The sequence below is a fragment of the Alligator mississippiensis genome, chromosome 8 (assembly GCF_030867095.1).
Source record: "Alligator mississippiensis isolate rAllMis1 chromosome 8, rAllMis1, whole genome shotgun sequence".
Lineage (NCBI taxonomy): Eukaryota > Metazoa > Chordata > Crocodylia > Alligatoridae > Alligator > Alligator mississippiensis.
The window spans coordinates 42,564,018-42,583,561 of record NC_081831.1 but is presented as its reverse complement, the minus strand read 5'-3'; the positions used below and the strand labels follow the sequence as shown (position 1 = coordinate 42,583,561).

General features: G+C 45.6%; 1 protein-coding gene across 2 annotated transcripts in view; it reads left to right on the top strand.

Moving 5' to 3' along the window:
* The window catches only part of CENPI (centromere protein I), a 40,534-nt gene extending 26,264 nt beyond the window's left edge, over nt 1-14,270 (top strand). Inside the window, exons 11-20 of one of the 2 annotated variants that reach the window (XM_006266016.4) lie at nt 152-243; nt 552-669; nt 763-827; nt 3,247-3,344; nt 4,897-5,032; nt 6,857-6,981; nt 8,676-8,724; nt 8,866-9,099; nt 10,071-10,112; nt 13,402-14,270. In XM_006266016.4, coding sequence (XP_006266078.1) covers nt 152-243; nt 552-669; nt 763-827; nt 3,247-3,344; nt 4,897-5,032; nt 6,857-6,981; nt 8,676-8,724; nt 8,866-9,099; nt 10,071-10,112; nt 13,402-13,533 — 1,091 coding nt within the window. In that variant the 3' untranslated portion in view covers nt 13,534-14,270. Of the gene's footprint in view, nt 1-151; nt 244-551; nt 670-762; nt 828-3,246; nt 3,345-4,896; nt 5,033-6,856; nt 6,982-7,576; nt 7,715-8,675; nt 8,725-8,865; nt 9,100-10,070; nt 10,113-13,401 lie in introns of those variants that run through there. The other variant, XR_009463943.1, reaches the window with a different exon arrangement.
* The last annotated feature ends 5,274 nt before the right edge of the window (nt 14,271-19,544 follow it).

Here is a 19,544-nt window from a genome sequence, read left to right as displayed (position 1 = left end):
GGTGATGGTACTTAACTGTACATGCATATGTAGCTGAAAAAATACAGTTGATGTTTAACGGTAACCATCCAGGGAAGAGGATTTTGTAATCTGCTTCTGTTTGTGTGAATCTTCTATGTTCTGATCCAATACAATATTCTCTTTGGTTTAGAGTGCATCTGGTGCAAGGTAGATAATCAGCTATATGAAGAAGACTTCAAAGACTTCCTGGATACTGTCTACAAAGCAGAGTGTTTCTTGCAGGTAACCGGCCTATTGAAGAACCTTAGCTTCCTTGATTTTTTTTCCTTAGGATGCACTGGGGATTGTCCATTTCCTGTGGCATCCATGAGAGACAAAACGAGTAAAAATCTGTTCAAAGAGCAAGTGAAGATTCCTAAACTGACCCCTTCTTCTGGATGTATGATAATTTTGAAAGTGTACTTGTTAACTAGCATCCTGGTGAGCTGGGTGGCCCCTGTTCTTCTCTAAAGTAAACCATGGAAGGAAGGAGGACAAGGGACAGGCTTTTGAGATTAACTTTTTTAATGTTTTAATCTTGTGCTTTGCAGGAGGGAATCTCTTCCTGTGAAGAATTCCTATATAAAAGCCTTCCCCTCTGGGATGGTTCCTGCTGTCGATTACAAGTTCTCAGGCTGGTGAGCTGGATCCCTCTCAATAGCTTTTCAGGTGTGTGAGGCAGACTGAATGAGCATAGGCTATATCTAGGCAGGGTGGCTTGAATTCTTGTACAGATATCTTTTTACTTCTCTTTCATTTCAGAAGTGAAGCCATACCTTTGTGAGCCCTTGGCACAGCTGTTTTTCACATCATCCCTATATTTTAAGGTAATTTAAGGCCATTATGCTGGCAACACATGTTTCTAGTTTGTATTTCTGTCCTTACTAATTTGAATCTATTGATAGCATAATGGATATTCCTGATTCAAGTCTTGGCATGGGTCTAGAGCAGGGGTTGGCAACGTTTTTCAGCAGAGTGCCAAAAAATCCTGCAACTTTGACTTGTAAGATGTTGGTGTGCCAGGGTGGATGACAGGGGAGCCACAAGGGGCCCGATCCTTGTTGTGACATTGCATCCCCGGCCCCTTACTTGCTGTCTGCCCCGAGGCACATTCATAGACACTAGGGTTGGAAGGGACCTCGGAAGATCAAGTCCAGCCCCCTTCCCCAGGGGCAGGAAGTCAGCAGGGATAATAGGATCCCAGCAAGATAAACATCCAAATGTCTCTTGAAGGTGTTCAAAGTAGGTGCTTGAACCACCTCCAGTGGCAGTTTATTCCACACCTTGGGGGCTCGGACAGTAAAGAAGTTCTTCCTTATGTCCAGCCTGAAACAGTCATGGAGGAGTTTTACCTTGCCATCCCTTGGGGCGCTCTGGTGAACAGATATTCCCCCCCAGATCCTGGTGAGCACCCTGATAAACTTAAGGTGGCCACCAGATCACCCCTGAGCCTGCGCTTTTCTAGGCTGAAGAGTCCAATGGCTCTCAGCCTCTCATCATAAGGTCTGTTTTCCTGACTTGATCATGTGTGTGGCTCTCCTCTGTACTCTCTCAAGCTTCTCCACATCCTTTTTGAATTGTGGAGCCCAAAACTGGATACAGTACTCCAGCTGCGGCCTCACCAAGGCCAAGTACAACAGGAGAATGTTGTCCTGGGATTTGCTTGAGAAACATCTATGGATGCAAGCCAGCATTTTGCTCGCTTTACTAGCTGCAGCATCATGTTGAAGGCTCATGTTCATCTTGTGGTCAATCATGACCCCTAAGTCCCTTTCATCCATAGTGCTAGCCAACATACCACTGCCAAGCCTATAAGCATGCTGCAGGTTTTTTTCCCCAAGGTGGAGAACCTTGCATTTTTTGGTGTTAACACCATCAGGTTCTTGTCTGCCCATTTCCTGAGCCTGTCAAGGTCAGCCTGGATTATCCTCCTGGCTGTGTGTGGACACTTTACCCCAGAGTTTGGTGCCGTCATCAAACTTGGCCCATCCGATTCTGACACCAATGTCCACATTATTAATGAAGATGTTAAATAGTATAGGCCTAAGGATAGAGCCTTGAGGGACCCCACTGGTTACAGTGAACCATGATGATTGACTTCCATCAACCACCACCCTCTGGGTTCTACCATGGAGCCAATTCCCCAGCCAGCGGATTGTGGTGAGGCCGAGGCCGCAGTTAGCCAGTTTTGCTAAGAGGTGATCATGGGGTACCAGATCAAAGGCTTTTTAAAGTCAAGATATATGACATCAGTCTCTTCTCCTGTGTCCAGGTGATAGGTCACCTGGTCGTAGAAGGAAATAAGATTGGTTAGCCAAGACCTACCCGCAGCAAACCCGCGCTGGCTATCCCTCAGGATGTTGCCATCGGCCAGTCTGTTAAGAATGGCCTCTTTGATAATCTTTTCTCAGACCTTCCCCAGGATAGAGGTCAGGCTGATGGGCCTATAGTTTGCCAGATCCACTTTCCTCTCTTTCTTGAAGATAGGCACCACATTGGCCCTCTTCCAGTCATCAGGCCTTTCACCAGAGCACCAGGAGTTCTCAAAGATCTGTGCCGGGGCTGAATTATGATGCTAGCCAGCTCCTTGAGTACCCTGGGATGTAAATTGTCAGGGCCGGCTAACCTGAAGGTATCCAGCCTCTCAAGGTGTTCCTTCACAAGGTCAGCATTAATGGAGGGTAAGGAATCTCCCTCACCCAGGCCTCCCTGTCCAAAAATGGGCAGGGGCATCCCATGGGACTGGTGAAAAACTGATGCAAAGTACCCATTTAGCAAGTTGGCTTTTTCCTGGGTGCCTGGTGCTGCCAATGAACCTGGCCAGGGCTCCACAGATCCCAGTGCAGCTGCTTGCTTGCTGCCTGCCTACCACCTGCAGCAGCCATGGGCTCCGTGGCTGGTAGCAGGGGCCTGCCCAGAGTCCAGGCCAACTGTGGCATGCTGAGCAAAATGGCTTCATGTGACATGCTGTGGGTTGCCTGCTTTAGAAAATTAGAATGTGTTGGGGAGGTGATTCTGTGGAGATTCTTCTGACCTTGGTCTACAGGCTGGACGTTGAGTGCCCTTGGTGATACTCCAACCTCCTCAGACAACCTGGGCTTCAGCCAGTTGTCTCTGTAATCTTTCTTGAGGTCCTGATAAACTGCATCTGAAACTGTCCAGTAAGCATTGGGTCTGATGAAATATTTTAATTAGCTTAATACTGCTCCCTGTGTGCTAATCTGTCATTTTCTTTCCCTCCTCCAGTGCAGTGTTCTTGAGAGCCTGAAGGAGCTGTTGCAGAACTGGTTGAATTGGCATGTGATGCAGTTGGATATGGAGTCTAATTCTGAAATAAGTCCTTTGTAAGTTCATCTGAAATGTATACAATGCACTGATTGTATGCATGGTGCATAAAAATATCCCACTTCTTATAAGTGGCATAAAGCTGGGTGGACAGTTAGAACTGCTCTTGCTTTACTGAATGTTAACTCAGTTGTGAATCCTCTGAATTCCTTTACAAGCATTTCTGTTTGTGTCACAGATAACACTGGGTTATGCTTTTTTACTCCTCTGCAACGTGTCACCAATGCACTTTCTCTAGTGATAGGTCTTGAGCCTCTAAATAACTCCAAAGGGGAATCCCATTACTCTCCCACTCTAGGCTAGAAGCTACAGCAACTTGCCTTGGTTTCCTGGAGGAGTTAATCATTCTGGTTATCTTCTTAGGAGTTTTTTATTCAGGGATACAATACAATCTTTTTCAAAACAACATTTGTCAACAGAACACAGTAATTGGTTGGAGGAGATACTATGCTGGCTTGCGGTTTCCACCTTGTATCCCCACCAGACTTCGAGTCCTTCTGTACCAGTTTGCTCTCCTCTAGAATTCCTCCCCTTCCCTTACCCCAAAGAGAGGTTAACTAGTAAGTCACAGGCAGGGTTCTCTCACTTGGTATGGTTTATGAACTAGGTCATTAATTTAGTCCAAATCATTGTTCTTAATATTCTCCTACACAGAGGGCTTTGGGCAGGAAGTAAATCTGGGCTCATGCTGCATTCAGTATAGACATAGGCAAGTAAATGTCACACAGCATTCATATAAATAATACTGAGATTTCTGTTCTTTGCACCAAATGTTATTCATAGCTTGTATCCTGCTGTACACTCACATATTTAGTCATGTCAATTTCTTGCATGTGTTCAGTATTGTAGTCCCCAAACTAAAACGAAGACACCAATATATGAGCTACATCTGGAGCATTGTTTTATAGGTATTATTTGGTGTTTTGGGGCTTTACTGCATAGTGCTTTTTTGTGAGCTCAAAAATCCCTTTTTACTCAATTCTGCTTAGTGCAGCCCTCACCAAAGACCTTTTTTCAGTCTAAATTCTCCATGTGGAAATAATATTTTGTAAACTTAGGGGAAAAAAAACAATTGTCTAGACTTCTATACTCTCTAGATTGTAGTATAAGTTGTTCAAAGTACTTCTGAGGTAGGATTCACATACCTTTCTTCTTGACTCCTAAGGCTGCTTCACTTCTCAGAGTAAGAAATATTCCAACATACTTTAGAAATACAAAGCAAGTAGATTGTTCTATCTTACCAAGCTAGACATCAGGAACATATAATTGAATGAAAAATGCTAAAATCTCTGTTAACTGAGAATTTAAGTGTTCTAAAATCTTAGAATTGAAAAGTCAAGATCCCTGCAGTAGTGATGAGTTACCTATGTTGGTATTATTTTGGGTAAGTGTTTTGTTGAATACATCCAGTAAATACTGAATTTCAGTTCACATTGCTACCTGCATACAGTTCCCTTCATATCATTTTGCTTGCTTCTCCTCAACATTGTTCAAAATCTGGAAAGAAGTGTGTTAACATTGTCCGTCTGTCTGTCCTTCATCCTGCTATAGGAACACCACCCTTTCTGGACTGGTCAATTGTGTAGCTGAGCTAATCCATTTTGTAGGGCAGCTCTGTGCTGTGGCACTGCGCTTGGAAAGCAATGCTACTTTCCTGCTTCACTTTATTCTGGACTTCTATGAAACAGTAAGTATCTTACTGCTGTTGCCATTCCAAGAAGATGCATTTGCCTGAGAGCAGTTTCTATTTGTAGTGGGACATGTAATTTCTTTTGTCGTAATAGTTTAAAGAAGCTATCCCTGATTAGATGCTAGATAGTTTTCTGGCACAGAGGATAGCTGCTGCATTCCAAGGTATGGATAAGGGCAGTTGTCTGGGTTTTTTTTCATTTTTTATTTAAGTCAGGGAGGATGTGGGTGCTGTTGATAATGACATGCATAATACACGCACTAAAACATGAAGCAGCAAGACCCTGAAGTACGGGTGTCAAACATATGGCCCATGGGCTGGATCCGGCCCATGGGCTGGATCCGGCCCATGAAGCCATACAGTTCATTCTGTGGGTCTTGGAACTAAACCAGTGTGCTGTATGGAGCATGAATTGGCCCCAGCCCTTTGTGGTGCATGTGCATGGGTTGCACCTGGCACCTCATGCAGTACAGGGGGTTGGGCAGGTGCATGTGCTATATGTGGCACCTGACAGGTTCTACATGCTAGATCTGTGGCTGGTCTGGATCGGGCTGTGCTAGAGACAAGAGGATAGGGCTAGTCTGGCAGGGCTCTTCATGCAGTGCATGCTCTGCGCTGGCCCCCTGTGCTGCATACAGCATGTGGTGGCCCTGCAGCTCACTGAATACAGCACAATGGATCCCAAGTATGGGCAGCATGAGTTGCACCTCCAGACTGGTCTCTTGCACTGGCTTTACTTGCAGATGTCCTGGGGCTCTATCTGGACCAGCCCTGGAGCCAGCAAGCAGGGCGCACCCCAGGCTGACCCACTGTGCTATGCGCAGCGCTGGGTCCAATCCATGAGTTGCATGCAGCACAGTCCTGGAGTAGAGTTGGCATGCAGCACATAGCATGGAGGTGGTCCCACTGTGACCTGCAGACTGGCCCAGTGACTCATCTGCAGGCCCAGCACAGCAACCCATAGAGGTGGATGAGTTTGATAACTTGTGACCTAAAAGGTTGCAACCATTTCAAGTCTTTTTATACTGATCTTTGAAAATTCAATCTTTAAAGAGCCTTTAAAAAAAAAAAAAGGCTTTTCTTCCCTCTTTTGGCTGAGAGTCTAATCAAAGCCCCAACCTTGCCTCCTGCTTTTTCTTTTCATGGACATTCCTCTACACTGGCAATTCTTGTTCAGTTTTAGCAGTGCTGCTGTTGCAGGGCTGGAATAAGGGTGAAAGCTGTCAACAGCAGTGAAATCATAAAGAGGACTGTACATTTCAATGTGTGACACTTGGTGCCCTAACCTCACTTGTGGAGTTAGTTGTTTTTTTAATATTGTTAACAAGAGCTGAACAGTTCCCTGTGGTCACCATATCAGCTCCTCTTCACAGCAAAGGGTTTTTGGTGTGACCATAGAATCCTAGCAGGCCAATTGGGAAACACTCTATTGTCCAACTGGCATAATATCACTCTGTTATGTGGTCCACTAATAACAGCAGATCTGATTTAAGAGTTAGATTGGGTTGGGTCCAGTTGAAATTGCAGGTACAAGAGAAGTATTAGAGAGATCAGAGAGAAGTGTGTTGCATGTTTACCATAGAGATCTGGGCAGGTCTGTCCCACCCAGTTACAATATTCAAACGTAGCATTGAGGGTTGGGCCTGACCTTTGCAGACCTGCCACTGCATGAGTATTTGGTGGAGGTGGGAAAGGAGCGCGTGGGATTGCTTTACCAGCTTTTCATGCAAAGATGTCAGAGTTAACAGTTAGCAGATAAGTAATATAATGTTCATCCGGCTCTGTAAGCACCGTGGAGACTGATCTGTTTTGTTCCTGCAGGTGTGTGACATATATCTGAAATATAATCTACCTTTGTTGGTGTTGCCTCCTGCTGGAGTTTTCTACCCAGCACTGCTCAGCATGGATTCAATCATCCTGAACCAGCTCTGTTACATTATATACAGGTACCAAAATGGGGAGCTTTCAACTTCCTCGCATCCATTTTGAGGAGAGAGGCCACCTTTAGTTATGTCAGACAAGATCATGGGCTGTCCATAAAATCTCCAACAAGGAGCAGAAGGTGGCATGCTTGGGTTATTCTCAGAGCCGGGCATACAGTGTTCTACAGCAGGGGTCAGCAATCTTTTAGCAGGAGCAGCTGGCCAAAGTAACAGAACTCAGTCTGAAGGCGTGTTGCTGCTGTCACTTCCTTTGCTGACAAATACCCTGCCACCAACACTTTTGCCACCAAATCCTGACTTTCTGGGCTGATTATAATCCCTTTTTGGGCCAGTTCTGGTCAATTCCTGCTCTAATAGCATTGTTTCACAACATTTTTTTCCATACTCATATCTCAGGTAAGAATAGAACATAGTTTCAGCATCCTGTTCCCTCCCTGTCATGCCATCTATAAGGGGAGAGGTAGGTGTTCCCATAATACTTTGAGAGAGTTTAAGTACCTTGTCCTGCTTCATATAGAGAAATGGTATCAGTCAAGCTTTGACCCTAGAGTTTCTGAGCCTCAGTCCTGTGCTCTAACCAATAAACTCATATTTGCAGAAAGAAGCATTATGCAGTGCTGATAATGGCCGCACTGAGCAGTGGCGACGCATAGGGGTGCACGTGTACCCCCTTAGAGTGCTGGTGCACCCCCTGACAGCCAGCGTTCCCTGCTTAGGAGACAGGCAGGGGAGGCAGGTGAGAGCACTGGTGCCCCCCCCAAGAGTGCTGGGCAGGAAATGGGGGTGCCAGGAGAAGCGATCCCCGTGATCCCCCCTCCGTCAATTGTGCTGACCTGGAAGTGCCAGTGGCGTGTCGCTGGCACTTCCAGGTCGGCGTGATTGGCCTTGAGGGAATTCCCCTCCCTTCCCGGTCTGCAGTCAGCCCCCCGGCTGCTGACTGGCCACCGGGGCAGCAGGTGCCCCTCCTACTCGGAAGGCACCAGTCACCCAAGGCATACAGCATAAATTACTTCTACCTTTTGAGTCTGGGATGGCTGCCTAGCGCTACCTGCGTGCTTGGAGAAAACATGGGCTATTTCTCTGCAGGACCTACAGTGCTGCCACTCTTGATGCTGTTAGTTCCAGTGGTTGCATCTGATAAGAAAAGTAGTCAATTGCCAACAGCTGGCATAGGGCTCTCCATGTGGTTTTTTCTCTGGGGAGACTACAAGATCATTAATGTGACAGGATGCTCTCTGGGAGATGAGAGGAGTTAGTGCTTGTTATATAGAACAACTGTCAGGTTTCATTACTTCCAGTGATTTCCATTTTCTCTACTTACTGAATGAAAGGCTCATTCTTAAAGATATACTGCATTTTTGTGCTGCAGACTCATTGCATTATAGCATGTTGAACTGTATGAAGGTGACTTTGCCTTGTTTGCCTGGAACACATTGCTCATGCAAGACACTCGTTCAAGTGTCTTCCTCCTCCCTAATCCCTGAGTAAAGGCTGGATCTGTGCCAAACAGTGAGGTTCCTTTGAACTCCTCCTTCTGTCAGCTTTCATAGCTGGAAGAGAGAGTGTAGCAATCTTACTAGTGAAGGATAAAAGCTGCCTTAACTTGCTCTGAAAGCAGTCCTCCTGCCCTTCTCCGGTATCTCTCTCCCTGAATGCAGAGGGCATCTAACATTTTTTTTGTCTATTTATTTCTTTAGGTATCGAACCAATTTGGTAGCTGCAAAAGAAAGTGAGCTGGTTAAAAAGGTACTTTGAGCAGACTGGATAAGTACTTTACTCTGGATAGTTACAAAGTGGTTGTGAACAACATGCTGAGGTGGGGGAAAGATGATAGCATGCAGCTGTTATAAGGAAGTTTCTCTCTGAATTGTTTTCTGATCCCACCAGGCAATACTGCAATTCAAGTTTAGTAGCCAAACTTACCAAGAGTACAACCAGTACATAATGGTTATGGTGGGCTGCCTGTGGACATCCAGTGCTTTCCAGAAGGATATCCACCCTCAGGGCATTTGCCTGGACACTGAGGTGCTGGAGAAAACCAGAGTGCAGGAATTCAGGAACAGCTTCAACATCGTTTACCACCCAGCCCTAACAGGCTATGCTATCCTTTTCCTGGAGCAGGTAAGGATATGGGCAAAGTTTGCCCCTTTCCTGTGCCACCCACTTGAAATTTGTTGCCCCACCTTGAGTATTGTATCTAGACAGCTGCCTCTTAATGTACTTCTTTAGTAATCATTTCTGCTAGCCTCAGTGGTACTTTATAGGGTTGGTTTTATGCTCTGTGGCCCAAAACAAATGTTCTGTGCACTTATTTCAGCCTAGGAGCACAATTATGAACATGGTGGCGGTTTTTTAGTTTTTTGTTTTTTTTTTTTTTTTATTTGCCTATTATAAAAATACACCTTATCAATATGGTATGGTTTTGTGCTTAACGTAGTAATAGTACAGCCATTATTTTGCAGAGTGGGTTAAAGTAAAATATCTGAGAATTTAAATGGTTCAAAACTTCATTAATGCATTAGCTTACCTTTCGTTTAGGCAGCTCTTACTATTCCCACATGAGGCATCAAAGCTTAGGACTGTCTGATAAGCATGTAGTTTGAGTACTAAAAACAGTCTACCTTTTAAATAAAAAAGGGTACTTGTCTGCAATGCCAGCTTTTCTGGAAAGCATTAAGTATATCTTTCCAGAGCACCAGGGGGTGCTGCTTTGCAACAGACTGAGAGAACAGTGGCAATCACTTCAGCATCAGTATGTTATCTGCTCTTGTTCTGTCTCAGTTTTGGAACTACCTAATGTTTCTGAAATGGTGGCTTCTGAGTTTCCAAGGCATAACAGTTTATTAAGTCTCATTCCCATTTCCATCCAGAAGCATTAACAAAGTACTGATCTACAAATTGTTGATGACTCCATGGTGCCTTACCATTTATGGATTTGTTTAAGGAGAGTCCTACAAATCCATCATGATACATGTCATCTTCCTTGCTCATCTTGATCCCATGCTTTTAAGAGGGGATTTGGCAGAACTAAAGCCTGGCAGCTCAGGACACAGACTTTGATCTGATCTGCTCTTTGTTTTCTTTCCTCTAAGGCTTGGCCACATGATAAAACCCTGGACTTCAGTTTAATTAAGGTAACTGACCTTTGTTTTAAATTATTTTAAAAGTAGGTTGTATTCAATACTTGGTTAGCAATATGGGTATAAGGTGCTAAAGTATTTACCAACTGCAGAAGTACCTGCAAGAAGTCTGAAAGGACTTCCATTCTGGAGAACTCAGTAAAAGATGCAGATTCAGTTGTGGACCAAAAGCAGCCTCTGTCAACTGCACGTCTCCAGCTCTTTGTGTCGAGAACCAGACGGCATATTACCTGAAAACTGAAATTTGGTGCTATTGGATGGCTTAGCAGCCACCTATAGCCAGGAGCCTGAGATTTTACACACCCAGATGTAAAACCAATACAGCCTCTGGGCAGAGAAGCTCTAGCTACTTGTAGAATTGGTGCCAAAGAAAATTCAGCTCCTAATATAAATGGATTAAGCTTGTCAGTTTCTAGTATCGGTCTAAACCATTTAAGTTCTGAGGTGGGTGTGTATTCTTTTCTTTCGTTACTGCTCATTGAACAGGTGCAGCATGACAAGTGGTGGTGTATGCTTATTCCAATGATGCTCTGCCTGACTTAGAAGAATAACTTCTAGGCTAGGGACAGACATCACAAACTGGTTTAAGCGATCAGAAACTGGTTTAAACCTGTAACAGAACAGATGGTCAGTGCACATAAACCAGTTTGAGGGAAAAACCTGGTTGAATGTAGTATCAGACTTAAATGATTTGGCTCAAATTGGTTTATGCAATGTCTGTCCTAGACCCCTTGCTGGTTTAAACCAGACTCCCCCAGCATCCCGGCATGCTCTCTGGGCTGGGCAGGGCTCTCTGCTCCACAACACAGCTGGCCCCTCCCCTCTGCTCCCTGGCTGCAGCTTTGGCAGAGACTTGCAGGCACAGGAGAGTCTGCCTGCTCCCCTCCTCCCATCCCCACTCTCTGCTAAGTAGGCATTCCCTCAGCCCTCACAGACACCTCTCAGCATTAGCTAGCAGACCACATGCTGGCTACTACACAGCTGTGGCACAGGAGACAAAGGCAGAATCAACAGATAGCTGATAATGGCCCTGTTATTTTCTTAATGGTGTGATAAACACTGAGTTAGTTAGGAGTGATAAACATTCCCTGCTGGGCTGTTCAGGAGGGAGGGGAACCTGTCCCTAATCCGATTCTCTTGCCGGGGCTTGGCCCCTGAGCTCCATGGAAGAAAGGGAGGGCTGCTCTAGCACCCACCCCCACCCCCCAGCTTCTAGCCTGAGCCACTGCGGGCATATGCCTACATTTCTGGGATGTCTGTCTGGTTACAAAACTGATTTAGCCTAGCCTTAAACTAACCTGCAAAGATGGAATCAATTCAGGCTCAGGCTTTTTGAATGTCTGTCCCTAGCTCTAGAGGTGGGAGGGAAGGCTTAGTGTTTATGGTAGAGGTAGGCAATCCCTGGCACGGGTGTCAGAGCGTGGCACAAAGACATGTCGCTTGGCATGCACACCTCTGGGAGGACGGCAGGGAAGGGGCCAGGGCTGTGCTGCCCCAGCAAGGATCGGGTCCCTTGCAGCTTCCCCACCATCTGCTCCTGGCATACCAACATGTTATAAACCAAGGTTGTGGGTGCTTTTGGCACAGTGCTGGCCCCAGGCTCTCCTACTGCCCCCAGGATAACTTGCCATGTGCCAGAGCACACGTGGCATAGGTGTTACCTGGGGACAAGCAGCTGCAGCGGAAGGTGTGCCACTGCTACTTGTCTCCAGGGAAACAAACATCCGTGCACGTCTGGATGTGCTACTACTGTCCAATCCTGCAAGACACCTAGTCATGGAATCATAAAAAATTAGGGTTGGAAGGGAGCTCAGGAGGTCATCTAGTCCAACTACCTGCTCAAAGCAGGATTATCACCAACTATATCCCAGCCAAGGCTTTGTCTAGCTGGGTCTTAAAAACCTCCAAGGATGGAGATTCTGCAACCTCTCTTAGTAAACTGTTACAGTGCTTTACTGCCTTCCTGGTGAAAGATTTTTTTTTTCCCTCCGATATCTAACCTAAACTTTCTTAGCTGCAGCTTGAGATCGTTGCTCCTTGTTCTGTGATCTGCCACCCCTGAGAACAGTCTAGCTCAGGGGTGGGCCAAATGGCAGATCCAGCTGGTAACCAGACTCCATTTTTCATCAGCCCCTGCCTTCCTCCTGCAGCCAGTTTCCGTGGAGACAGGGTCAGGGTTTCCATGGAGACCAGCCCAAGCAGCACTGGCCAGACACACAGCTGTGTGGGGAGCTGCTCCAGGGCTGGGGCCAGGATTTTGCAGCAGTGGTGGCGTGGTCTGGAGCCAGGGCAGTCGCAATCTGCTGCCTGCATGCTCTTCCCTCTGCCCCACTGCCCACATGCCCCAAGCAGTGTCGTGCAGACAGCAGATTGCAGCTCTGCCCTGGCTCCGGACCATGCTGTCACCGCTGCACAATCCTGATCCCAGCCCTGGAGCAGCTCCACACCCAGCTGCTTGCCCTACCAGCATTGCTTGGGCCAGTCTCTGTGGAAACCCCAGCCTGCACCTGCCTCTCTCTCTCTTTTCTTCCCCCTTGAAAGGCCCCACCCCTTCTGGGGTCTCCATGGAAACTGGCCGCAATGACATGGGCTAAGGCTGCTGAGAAAGGGAGTCTGCTGTGGGCCAGACTTTGCCCACCCCTGATCTAGCTCCATCCTCTCTTTAACCACCCTTCAGGTAGCTGAAAGCTGCTCTTAAATCCCCATTCAGTCTTCTCTTTTCCAGACTAAATAAGCCCAGTTTCCTCAACTTCTCCTCCTAAGTTATGTCCCCCAGCCCCCTCACCATTTTTGTTGCTCTCTGCTGGACTCTCTCCAATTTGTCTACATCCTTTCTGTAGTGGGGGGCCCAAAACTGTACCCAGTACTCCAGATGTGGCCACACCAGTGTCAAATAGAGGGGAAGAATTACTTCTCTCAATTTCCTGGCAATGCTCCTACTAATGCAGCCCCACATTAGCGGCTGTTAGCCACCTTCACAATGAAGGCACACTGTTGGCTCATAGCTAGCTTATTGTCCACTGTAACCCCCAGATCGCTAGTTGGTCTTCAACCTGTAGTGTTGCCATGGGATTGTTCCATTCTAAGTGCGGGACTTTGCATTTCTACTTCTTGACCATCATGACATTCACCCAGAGGCAGGATGTAATCTTTGTGCATGTATATAATCAGGTGGCAAGACAAAGATACTTTCCAGTTTGAATTTGCCTTCATTTTCAGATTGTGGCAAGAGAAGGGAGTCTCTGGCCCCAGACATTTAACTACCCCATTTCTGTTTCTATAGGGGAAGAAATGGAACTGGTATCTGGAATATCTCTACACACAAGGGTTAGAAGGCCTGAAATTCTTCATTGAAAGCAGCATCAATCGTGTTTCCCAGACCTCCAAAGCCAAGAAAGGGAGTGTACATATATAACATTGTGTTTTCCATGGACCTGTTGAAAATCCAGATGGGGAGAGGAGAATATAGCAGTATGTCTTACTCTTCCATTCTCAATGTGAAGAAGTAACAGAGCAGTTAATCTCTTTCACATTTTGATACTGACATTCCTTTAAGAAAGGAATGATTGAACCGTCCTTATTCACTGATTCAAAGTCTGGATGGCCCTGCCAAACTGCTGTGGTCTGAAGTTGCTGAACTGACATTCTGAGCACTGTCAGATTTTTTTTCACCATTACTTTTCCTATCACTGGACTGTCTACTTGAAAGTAGCAAATACTATTCCATTTTAATGCTGTTCTGAGCAGTGCTTCTTCAGTATAAGCAATTCCTGTTCTGTGACCTGCTCTGCCCCCACCTGCAGTAGGGTAATGAGCAATACTAAACCTTTTCTAGGTTGTTGTATATACCAAATCAAATGACCTCAAGGCGCTGCTTTTCTTGCTGTGTATATATTTGATCTAAAGGCCTATAATGAACTGGCTGAACTGACTCTCTTAATTCTTGCTTTCAGTATGGGAACTTTCTCCCAACATTGTTTGGGACATTTTGCAGCTGGAACACTTGGGTGCTGTTCTTGTCTTATTGATGCTTTGAGTACCTAAGGGTGTTGCCAGCAGCCACTTCCTTTTGACAGGTCTAAATGGATGTTTTTTTTCTTTTGTGCTTGTAGCTATGTACATAACTGTATTAAATATTTATTTTATGTAAAATGCTGCCATAGTGGCACTACATGAATTCTGCTGCAAACTGTATCCTGCCGTGGCGCCCCCTCCCCCCCCACTAGCCTGGTGAATCTGGAAAGGAGACACTTCATGAACTTTGAAATGTGTTCTTTTTCAGTGGTGGTTATCAGCAGCTGGTGACTCCTGAGCCTCTGAGGACACTTTGCCTATGATAAATCATACTTGTTCCTTATCTCCTCAAATACTACATCAACCCTAAGCTAATATCTTCATTAGCAGATTCTTTAGCTCAAATAGTAGGTCTGAGAAATGTGTGTTTTTATTTTCGGTGGCTGTGTCCACCAGGCACCCTTTTGTTCCTCAGTGTGACTCCTGACAGCCAGCTGAGACCCATCTCTCCAGAGAGTAAGACAGAGAGATGGGCCTCAGCAATAAGATGGAGAAATACATCTTGACAAAATAAACATTTTTCTTCTGAGAAGTTAATTTGTAGTGTTTAGGGCCTTTTCCCTCTTAGCTTATCATGGTTTTTATGATTAAACTTTTTTCTCTGCATCAGATACCAAGGGCTGTGGTTCTCCCTTGTCCTTGTCCATATACATTTAATTTCTGATGCTCATTTGCCCCATACACTTGACTGGACTAATTTTGCCAGCCACTTCTGTTGAGGCCCTGCCCATATCCTAGATTTCATAGATTTTTAGGGTTGGAACGGACCTATAAGATCACTGAGTCCAACCCTCTGCCCTGGGCAGGAAAGAGTGCTGGGGTCAGATGACCCCTGTCCAATCTCCTCTTAAATACCTCCAAGGAAGGGGACAGCACCACCTCCCTTGGAAGAGTATTCCATATTTTGGCAGCCCTCACTGTAAAGAATTTTTGCCTGATGTCCAGTCTAAATTTGTTCTTCAGTTTGTGACCATTGTTTCTAGTTACCACAATGGGTGCCTTGGTAAGTATTGTATCCCCTATTTCCTGCTGTCCCCCCCACCCCCGATGAGCTTGTAGGCAGCCACAAGATCACCTCTCAGCCTTCTCTTATGGAGGCTGAAGAGATTCAGGTCCCTCAATCAGTCCTCATATGGTTTTTCCTGTAGGCCTTTAACCAGATGGGTGGCCCTCCTCTGAACCCTTTCCAAGTTATCCACATCCCTCCTAAGTGCAGTGCTCAAAACTGGACACAGTACTCCAGCTGCAGCCTGACCAATGCTGCATAGAGGGGAAGTATCAGCTCCCTAGACTTGTTTGTGATGCACCTACTTATGCAAGAAAGAGTGCAGTTCATCATGTTGGCAACTCATGTTCATTTTGGAGTCGACTATGACTCTGCAATCCCTTTCCACAATTGTGCTACTTAGAATGGTATCTCCCACGCTATAGGAGTGTTGATGATTCTTCCTCCCTAGGTACAACACATGACACTTACCTTTGTCATACTGCATCCTATTTTGTTCTGCCCACTTCCCCAGCCTGTCCAAATCTGCCTGGATTTAATCCCTGCCCTCTAGTTTGTTTACCTCTCCCCATAGTTTGGTGTCATCTGCAAACTTGGACCGAGTGCTTTCTACTCCCTCATCCAAGTCACTAATGAAGATATTGAACAGTACCAATCCCAGGACAGAACATTGGGGGATTCCTTCCCTGGAGGTGTCAGATCAGGAATCCTACTTGATCAACACATTGAAAAGCTACTCAGTACATCTCACAAAGACACTCATGGAGCCAGAGGGACAGACTTCCATCTTCAGCTCTCTCTGTGCAAAAATGAAATTCATTTCCTACCTATGGGGACTTTTTACTATCTTGTACCATCTACACTTTTCCCAGAGCCTGACGAAGGGACTTTGATCCCGAAAGCTTGCAGAAAAGGACAATTTTCTTGCCATTTTCCAGTTGGTCTAATAAAAGGTATAATTTTGGAACCAAGAGTTCTAGTTTTTTGTACAATGCTGTGTCAAAGGCTTTTTAAAACCTAAGTAAATAACATGTACATCTGTTCCTTCATCCAAGCATTTTGTGACCCATCGTAAAAAGAAACCTGGTTAGTCGGGCAGGATCTGCCTGCTATGAACCTATGCTGGTTGCCCCTTAGCATTATTTTAACTGCTGGTCCCCCACAAATGTGATCCTTAACAATTTTCTCAAAGGTCTTGCCAAGGATTGAGGTGAGACTAACCGGCCTATAGTTACCTGGTTCTTCCTTCCTCCCCTTCTTAAAAATAGGGACCACATTGGCTCTTTTCCAATCCTCCAGGACCTGTCCTGAGTTCCATGAGTGCTCAAACAGTCATGCCAGTAGTTCTGCTATGACTCCAGCTAATTCCCTAAGGTAGTACCCTAGGATGAAGATCATTAGGGCCTATTGACTTAAATACATCCAACCCTTCCAAGTGCCCCTTTACATGGTCAGTGCTAACAGTTGGTGGGTTGGTATCTATCTTGCACTTGCCTAAAGTCCCATTGGGAATGCATGCTTGTATCTGTGTCCAGGAACACAGATGCAAAGAGATCATTTAGGAGCTCTGCTTTGGCCATCCTATTTGTTACCAATTGCCCTAGTCTATCTCAAAGGGGCCCTGCACTTTTTTTGCTGCTTATGTATTTAAAAAATGACTTTTTGTTATCCTTAACTTTTGATGCCAGCCTAAACTCCATTCCTGCTTTGGCCTTACTCGCTGCTTCCCTGCAAGCTCAAGCCAAGTAGGTATTACTCATCCTTGGTAGCTGCCCCCTGCCTCCACAGCCTGTAGGCCTCTCTCTTCCCCTCCAGGTTCTCCTGGATTTCCCTGCTCAGCCAAGAGGGCTTCTTTGCTCTTTTGCCCCCCTTTAGGTGTACTGGGATGGTCCCTTTCTGTGCCTGCAGGCTCAGTCCCTTGAGAAATGCCCAACCTTCCTAGACGTTACCTTGGTGCCCACTTGAGGCCCTAGAGAGCAGAGTAGGTCAAACCACCTCTGTACACAGCAGGTATTTCATTGTTAGTTTTGTTCTTTTTAATTTTTTTTTGTGGTTGAGACTTTTCCATAACAAATTTCAGTCCTTAAGATTAAGCCAGTCATTTGGCTTAAAAACTGGCTGTCTTTTTGTATGTCCATTGCTAACCAACATTCACAATATTTTTATGTGCTTCAAGCAGGGGCATATCTCTGATACATCTGCCAGTTTCAGGTTAGCCACTTTCTACTTTTTGGAGCCTGAGGCACCAGATGAGAGAGATAAAACACCTGGGTTCAGTTCCTAGACCTGACAGTGAAAATCTCTTCAGGTTCCCCCATGTGTAAAATGGGGGGATAATAATGGCAACCTAACTTGTAAAACATTTTAGGATCCATGGATATAAACTGTTCTAAAGAACGTACCAGATTAAGCTTCTTCTTAAAATGTTCTGGTGAGCTCAAGCTTTTCACCCATGGCTGTAAGGCCTGTGTGCCTACAGCAATGTCCTCTGAGACTAGTGAAACATAAACATGAAGGGAGCACTGCTGTTCTGTGGGGCATACTTCTAGGTTATGTTTGCCGTATGCTACATCTGTAGGATATCATATCTGCTGTTTCCTACATATCCCACATATGTAGGAAACAGCAGAGATTGCTTCATCCTGCCTTGTAAGAGAGTGGCTGAGTGCTTAAAATAAGTTCTGTCTTTGCAAGTATCAATCAACATGCTTTTTCTGTGCTTAGCTTCATTACACCTGACAGTGTGCATGCTGCCTGGCTAACTGCTATCAAGAGAAACTGTTCTTCAGAAGTACAGAATGTATTAATTAACAGTAGAAAAGACTCTAGGAGAGGTGCATACTTGACCAAATGGAAAGATTCACAATTGGTAGTGATAGGCCCAAATTATTACTTTGGTGGCTTAGATGCCTGCTGTTTTGAGCTATTATCACTGAATAGCTTCAGGCTGTCTCAACTCTTAAAGAGTCCACCACAGCAACATTTAAGTAAAAATCCTCACCGTGGAGTTATGTAGTAGTCTCCCATCTGACAGCTGCTAGACCCTTAAGTTCTATGCACACACTTTTCCATAGTTAGGAATCATCCTCTTGAGATCCTGAAGTAGTGGTAGCAGGATGGCCCTAGTTTTTGAACCATTTGTGTACTCTCTTTTCTGTTTGTCCATTAAAAGCTTCTTTTTGAGGTAATAATGGGGTAGGACCAATACTGGCACTGACAGTTCAATCATGGTATGCCATATTAGATGAGAACAAATTGATGCTTTGCCCTTATCTACTAGTCTGCAAATGTTCTATGACCCACCCTCTGCTGTTACCAAGGAGTCCTAGAACACCTGGATTTTCTACTAGCAAAAGAACAGAGATCTGGCTGGGTCCATGGGCAACTGGTGCCTCCTTGAGTCTGGGGAGGGCACCCAAAGAAGTCAGTGGCAGGGCCAGGGCTGGCAAGCACCCACAGAAGTTGCCTGCCACTGCTGGGATGGGGCTGGAGAGTAGCCCCAGAAGCTGCCAGCAGCGGTGGGGACAGGGCTCGCGAGCACCCATGGAAACCATTGGCAGCGGCGGCAGCAAGGATGGGGCTGGTGAGCACCTGCAGAAGCTACTGGTGGTGGGGATGGGGCTGGCAAGCACTCCCAGAAGCCATTGGCAGCACGGATGGCCCTGTCAGGGGGGCATGTGCCCCCCCACCAGTCACCTATGACTGGGCCTATGGGTGCTGCTGAGCAACAAAAAAAAAAAAGTGGTCAAGCATGTGTTCCAGAAGTGGAAAACACATGGACAATACCTCTTGACAAACAACAGTTAATGTAAAATAAGAAAGCATTGCTCTTGGACTCTGCCTGCAGGTCAGGTCTAGAAAGGAGGAGAGGATGATGCAAAGAATAACAGGGAGGAGGGCAGGGAAAAATGAGCTTATGTGGTTGGTGCCATGGACAGGATACACTTCCAGCATTATGCACTTTCATAATGCTGCCAGCATTAATGACTGTAACAGCCACGTAATCTTCCTGTTGAACAAGGAGACCTCAACAATCCTGGGAATAAGCTTTTTGCCTTTCAGTTATGTGTTTGGGCTGTCATCTGTGAAAGAGCTGGAAACAGGCTTGTAGCAAACTGCCTTTATACCTGGTGAAAACTAATCAGTAATCAGTAATCACACTGGCAACATTACAGTCAATATCCTTCTGCAGGATGACACTAACACAGGGCTGTTGCCACCTCATCAGTCCTTAATTCTTCCCCAGCAATCATACATACACAAGTCTAAACATAAGTTTAAAGACTACAGGACATACTTGGTTCTCATGTAGTGCACAGGTTGGATGCCCAAAGGTCCAGAACTAA